This window comes from Adiantum capillus-veneris, chromosome 2 (assembly GCF_014529385.1).
Source record: "Adiantum capillus-veneris isolate H3 chromosome 2, ASM1452938v2, whole genome shotgun sequence".
Classification (NCBI taxonomy): domain Eukaryota; kingdom Viridiplantae; phylum Streptophyta; class Polypodiopsida; order Polypodiales; family Pteridaceae; genus Adiantum; species Adiantum capillus-veneris.
The window spans coordinates 76086504-76093486 of NC_140932.1; the positions used below are offsets into that span (position 1 = coordinate 76086504).

A 6983-nucleotide genomic window follows, 5' to 3' on the forward strand; every position below is an offset into this window, starting at 1 on the left:
GAGAACAATCTTGAGAGAGAGAGAGATTTCCCCGATCTCTTCTCCCTCCTCCGTCTCCTCTTGCTTCCACCCTCCTCCTTCCTGATCCTCTCGCTCGTCGCCAAAAACTCCTTCTCAATGCCCTAATTATAGGTTTGGTTGTCACGCCACCGTGACAAGGCGCGTGAAACCACGGTGATGACGTGGCAGGCGGGTGTGGCGAGTTGCACCAAATCGAGCAAAACCAATGCCGTATAGCTACGCCAGGAGACCCTCAACATTTTTTGCTTCAGTGGCGGGCACATCAGGTGCACGAATAGCCCAGCGCAAGCATTTCTTCCTCCTCTGCGCCTCTCCCTCACTGTCGGCCACCTTCTCCTTCCTATTTCCTATGTCCTCATTTCCAAACCCTTATGGACGGCATCCTTGGGTAGTCAACTCCGAGGCCACTTGCCTTCAAATTGCAACAATAGGTGAATACATCGGGTGGCATCAGTTCAAAGCTTCCCGACACAGCTTTGCCGCGCAATACCGCAATCAAAAGACTCTCAAGCACCTTTTTTTTTTTGCTCTCCGAATAGTATCACATTTGGTATGTGTATCGGCCAAGGCATTGTCCAGCACAGAATTTAGCATGAACACCGAACAAAGCATTGCCTAGCATCACGTATTCCTCCAATGACCATATCGATCAAAGCATTAGTTAGCAGAACATTTTCTCCCACAAACCCTATCAACCAAGCATTGCAAAATCACCACATTAGATATATATCTCGACCACAATCGTATCGAGCACCGGTCCATCAGCATACCCAGCTTCCAATGCACTGCAAGAGATAGACATTCTCGACTAGGTTCTCCCCGAGCACTTATTGCTCTATGAAGTGCACCATATTCGGGTACCTGGTTGAAGCCCAAAAACTCCCAGATGGCACACGGACCGGGACGACCATACTGTTACGGAATCGACCCCCGGTGTAACTTCAATGGGCAATATCTTGGCAGCCACAGCTCCAAATGGCAATCTGGAAAGACCAACATGCTCCACATGACGAGCACTTTAGGCCCATGCATTCACTTCAACTCTGGCCCTTCATCTACGACTACCCAATCTTCATCTGCGACTACCCAATCTGGCACGAATTTGCAAACACCTCCAACTTCAAACTCAATTATCTTGTACTTTGTAGCTCTGTTTGATGAGTTGTTTGAACCTGCCCATTTAGCACTTCAAGCTCTACATATCCAAGCCAAAAATCAACACTTTGGACACCCCTCACCCTCCATCCCGACAGGCCCTCTCTGAAACCCTTTTTGTCTGAAAACCACATAAAGCATACATCTCCAATCATCCTGATATCACATCACATCCTAGCATAAACCATAAACTTGGCAAAACTTGAAAATGCATGCAGATTCACATCTTTCACCCCGTGCCCGCAGAGCGGTAGGACAACGTCATTGTCCGTACAATACGGCACTCCCGTACTGTTCTGCCACGTCATCCTCCGGCCGAGCGGCAGGACATGCCACGTCACCACTTTGTGACAGGCGCTAAACTTTGTTTACAACAAACTAATTTTGGATTTCCAAACTGCTCTTTAAAATTGGCTAGAAATTTCAAAATAATGAAGCAATTTAAATAAATTGCTTGCCTCAAATGCTGACTTGTATCACATGAACGTAAAAATTCTTACGCAAGAGCAACCATCAAAAGGACATGTGGAAAGGGCAGCAAAGAGTGCCATCGCTTGGTGAAGACCATAGCTTTGGGAGAAGAGGCTTTGCTGAGGAGACGAGACAGCCTTGGTACACAGAATTCAGCTGGTAGGAGAAAATGGACAAGCACGAGAAAGAGGCTACCAAGGCATGTCATAGGAGAGGACACCTACGAAAGGAAAGACGACCACCATGGCTCCATCACTTGCAAGATAGGGAAAACCCTGCCTTCTCTCTATGCACCTCCGGGACTGGGACACAAAAGTGTCAACACAATGGATTGCTTATCGTCATTGTGGACCGCCATTCTGTTGCTTCCATACAACTCACAGAAACGGAGCGGGTGAAGAGGATAGCAGCAAGAGTGAGGCTCACAACCCGCAAGCCCAAAAAAAAATTTGCTCTGATACCACTATGAGGATTCTAGTGCTACTTAGTGTTTCATACTACTTAATCTGTGATTAAACTGAAAGTTGGAATATGACTCAAGAGACTAGAACACTCTTACTTGATTGCTTGATTAAATGAATGATCAAGAGACATGAACGAACAATCATGACCGGTCACGTACAAATACATCCTTTAGACAAATAGACATGTCTTTAGGCAAACAGCTACAACCGTTGGGTGAAGGGACATGGCTAGTAGTCGAAAAGGTGTGGCTTTTACAACAAGTCGAGGGCAAGGGTTCCCTTGGCTGGCCACTCTTTGCATCTGCAACTAGAATCAACAACATACAAACATGTCACAATCATGACGTTTTCCTTCGTGGTTTGCAAGAGAAATGTCCTTGTCACCATCGCGTACTCCTCAAGCAACTTCGTAAGTACCAAGGCAGCTAACTAAGTACTAGTCAGCCGAGAGTTGATCATGGATAACCTTTAACTTCATCAAAATCGACTGCATAGAAGGCTAAGTGGGGCTTCAAAATTGATGGTCCAAGACAAGTGACCGTTCACATTGTAGAGTTTCGATCAAACAATTCTTCAAGATTTAACCACTTTTATCATAGTTACCCGGAACAAGATATTGGAACGGGGAACGAGGAACGGCAACATGCATGAAATGTCATACCCTATTTCGGATACTCACATTTGAAACACGGAACGGGAAATTGGGATGAGAACGGTTAACGGGGACCTAAAAATGGCCATTCCCTGTAACTATGCTTTTTATAGGTAATTTCCAAAGTCTATACATCAGGGGAGATTTCCTTCATGAATGCCTAAACAATGACTGACATCACCTTTGCATTACTCGCATCTCAATCAGTGCATGATTAAAGAAACTCGTCGTCCTACAGTCGAGTCCACTTGTTTTTGCCAAACCGCATAGGTTTTGTCTCTGAGCCGTTGACGATGTCCCATAACCCTTTTCGTAGAAACCATACCGGTCACTTTGCCATTGGCATTTGAACAGAGATTCAATGAAGCAAAGCCAATGCAGCAAAGCTGTCAACAAACTCCTCTTTAGGCAGCTTCCCCACAATCACGAGCCAAGAAATTCCAATACCATGTCAAAGTCGACAATGTGGAGGCATAGAGATAGAGAGAGAATGCAAGAGAGACAGAGATTGCTCGAACCAACCAACTTGGCAATGAATTAGATGATTGTTACAATGGGAGAAAAGTGATATATATATATATATACTCTCCCAAGAGACCTTAAGTACCCCTCACAGAGATTTCGAGACCCAAACTGATGTCAAATACGTAAAATAAATACCTAAAATGACCAAAAATATAGGGTCGAACCAAACATTCACTTGAGATGCATAAACTTTAACATTCATCGAATGTGCCTTTAGTTCCTTGATAAGGCATGTTATTCTTGACAATTATTTAAATCCCACTTGCTTGTGCTATGATTTTTGTACTTTCGCCACTTTGATACTCATCGTGTCCTTACGAAAAATAATATTTCTTGTTTAGGCCTTTCGTGGTTTGGGTTTTAGTCACGACTCATATATGGACTTACTTTTTTGTGTCAGTCACCAAATGCCTCATCAACTGAGATGCTAAAAAGATCTTTGAATTACTTTAAAAACCAGCTGAAGTAGTAAGGCAGTTCTGTAGTTCATCCAAGTGGAGGACCTTATTTATTTTACATTTGAGACACAGCAGTATGTCTTAGCTTTGGGTGGCTCAATATCAATTAAAGACACCGGTGGGAAGGATAGGACTTAGCAGCAAAACTGCAGACATCCCAATTAAGGTAACCTCTTGATATCCAGAATGCAGACATTCATAAGGATGCTTACCTCTAACATCCAAAATGCAGACGTCTGCTAGGCGACGATTGAGCCACTCAGTGGAGACAACGGGGTCAGTGCGGGAGTCTCCGGAGAGACGGGCAAAAGTATAGCTTCGACATTTCCACCGTAAGCAACTCCGAGCAGCAGGCGAGAGCTTTGTGCTGAAGTTGTGGTTGATGAGGGCGCGTGACAGAGGATGAGGGGGAGGATGGGTCGGAGACGCACGGTTAAATGTTGAGAATGATCTAGAGATTTGAGAGAAGAGAACTCTCGCTGCCATGAGCCTACCCTCTCGCCTGCTGATTGAACTCCGCCCAACAAACCCTCTCGTTGCCATTAGCCTGCTGATTCATCTTATCTTATTATTCAATTATTCAATTAAGATTGAAAATGGAATGAGTATGTCGTACACATTTTTAAAAAAGCCTCAGTAGGGGTACCCAATCAAATCAAATCAAATCAAAAAATAGAAGGAATCAAAGCAGATACGGACGAACGGAGAGGCCTGGACGAGGGTGGAATAGGGTCGAGACTTTGTCGAGCGACGCGGCAGTCAGACCAGAAGGGTGTGCGGGCGAGCTGGCGGACAGAGGAGCAAGGGGCACACAGAAGACGAAGAGGCCTTTCACCTCGCAAGCTTGCGGCATTTCTGAGCTGCGCCACTTCTGCAGCTGAACCTTTGCGCACCTGGGGAGGAGGGGGGGCTGTAGATATTGTTTTAAATTTGATATGCAAGGCTTTGACATCCGAGGGCGGCTGTGTTTGTGGTCTGCAGTAATTCACAGTACGTCATAGCTATACACGCCCATGTTCGACTCTGCAATCCCAGTTTTAAGAGGGTGACTCTCTATTGAGCGGTATGAGTTGCTAAGGTAAGGTTGGATTCTAAGGAATCTTGGGACGACTGAATAAATAAAAAAACCTGCCAATAGTAGTAGTAGTAGGTGTTACACATTCTGAAAAAGAAATGGGAGAGCGAATCGTGAGTTCCGGTGGAACTGAGGTCCGTGCATGAGGACTTACTATGAAGGAACTATAAAGAGAGAGAGAGAGAGAGATCATTTTGATAAATGCAAAATGATGCAAGTATGGTATGTGCCATCTTCATGCAGAGACATAGAAGATGGGCGAGGTGCAAGGGAGGAGGTTGCGCAGACCAATGGAGAATGGGCGGAAGAGAGGTCTTTGCGGAAGAGAGGTGCAGGGGAGGAGGCCGCTCAGTCCAAAGGATATTGGAGAGCTAGGCGGTGCAGGCAAGGATGCAGATGGCGAAGGCGGGCTGAGACAAGGAGGCGAGGGCACAGATGGCGAGAGAGGGCTGAGGCGAGGGTTTTTGCAGGCGAGGGCACAGATGGCGAGAGCGGGCTGAGGCGCAGATGACGAAGGGTTTTGCAAGGAGGGATCTTCGTACTAATGCTTTTTTTAAAAGTAGAGCCAGTAGGTGCGAGTATAAGTGTAATCGTAGGAGTCGGGAAATGGTTGCACGTGATGAGGACAACCAAGAAAACACAAGCGCGAAAGGAGGGACAGCCTCTGTGGAGCTATGCTAGCGAAAGGAGCAGGACACGCCACATCATGTAGTTTTTTTCAAATAAATTATTCAGGGTAGTTGTGAATCGCAAAGGGTACTTGTTGGGATGGCTTACAACAAGTCTGTCAGAATGAATTTTTCGTGAGCGTGAGTTCGTATCTTGTATCCAAGCTCATTTTTAGGGGCAAGGGATTCCTTCTATTGAAATTGAGGGTCACAAACGATATGGTGTGATGGAATATTCTTGATGAATGAAAAAAATGTGAAACCTCAGTATGTGATAACTAGTATGGGTGGGCTCTTGTCATACATTAGGTTTTTTTTTTTTTTTGAGCAATGTAGATTAAGAAGTCATCTAACCAATAGTAATAATCCTCTCAACCACAACAAAAACGATGCGCTAGTCTATAGCACATCGCAACGGGCAATGTGACGAAGCAAGTAGATTTGCAACATTATCAGCTAGACGTGAGGACGGATACAACATTGAGAGAGAGAGAGAGAGAGAGAGGACACTTTAAAGAGAAGAAAACGCTAAAGGAAAAATAAGGAGAAGAGAAACACAAATATACCAATGTGAAGTAGACTACCTCTTAGTCTTTATATGGACACAAAAGGTCTTTTGACTTTCCACCTTAATATGTCTCTTGACTTTCCACCTTCATTTGTCTTTTCATTTCCTAAACTCGCCCTTCATTTACGCACTTAATATATTTTGAAAGACTTTTTATTTTTTTGAAATTGGAGAGACCTAATGGCACAGTGATCTAACCAATAGCAATAATTCTCTCTCTCTCTCTCTCTCTCTCTCTCTCTCTCTCTCTCTCTGTGCGCTAAGCAAGGCAGAGAATCTTTCCTTTAGATGTGGGCAAGATCTTTGTTCTTTTGAGTTTTAGAAAACGGCTACATCATTTGGGCTTTTTCATTGTCTCAGTGGTTCAATCTGCACTCTTCCTATATGCCACCTTGATATGTAGATAGCACTCATACTATATTCTCTGCTTGTACTTGCTTTGGGTGATAAAGAGAGAGAGAGAGAGAGAGAGAGAGAGAGATTTGCTTCATTACTCTCAGTAACGCTATGTCCAAGAGTTGTTGGAAGCATTTAGTATGACTGAGTGTAAATCTATCTTATGTGTGTGTGTGTGTGTGTGTGTGTGTGTGTGTGTGTGTGTGTGTGTGTGTGTGTGTGTGTGTGTGTGTGTGTGTGCATGCACGCATATATTTAAGCAATTCATTTGTTAAGTTTGCTTGGTGTTTGGTAGAACTCGGATGGATGTATGCGAAGTTGATGTTCCTATGTCCCACTTTATGTAGACATTTGAGGCCTTTATGACGGGGGCTTTTGAGATGGACTCCACCATCTTCAACGCAATCACTAAAGATTTGTAGGCAAGGCATGTGGCATATGGAAGTATATTTCTCAAAAACTCATTCTGAGATCTATCAATTAAACCCGACGTTATTTCTAGAACGGCAAATTTTAACAAGATCACAGAC

The 6983-nt window shown here is 44.3% G+C and overlaps 1 protein-coding gene across 1 annotated transcript in view; it reads right to left on the reverse strand.

Annotated features, from left to right (window-relative positions):
• Nucleotides 1-4578, reverse strand: part of LOC147463006 (uncharacterized) — a 114296-nt gene extending 109718 nt beyond the window's left edge. Inside the window, exons 1-2 of the mRNA XM_086486686.1 lie at nt 4446-4578; nt 3959-4293 (exon numbers count right to left, since the gene is read on the reverse strand). Coding sequence (XP_086342812.1) covers nt 3959-4289 — 331 coding nt within the window. The 5' untranslated portion in view covers nt 4290-4293; nt 4446-4578. The remainder of the gene's footprint in view (nt 1-3958; nt 4294-4445) is intronic.
• Between the last annotated feature and the right edge of the window lie 2405 nt (nt 4579-6983).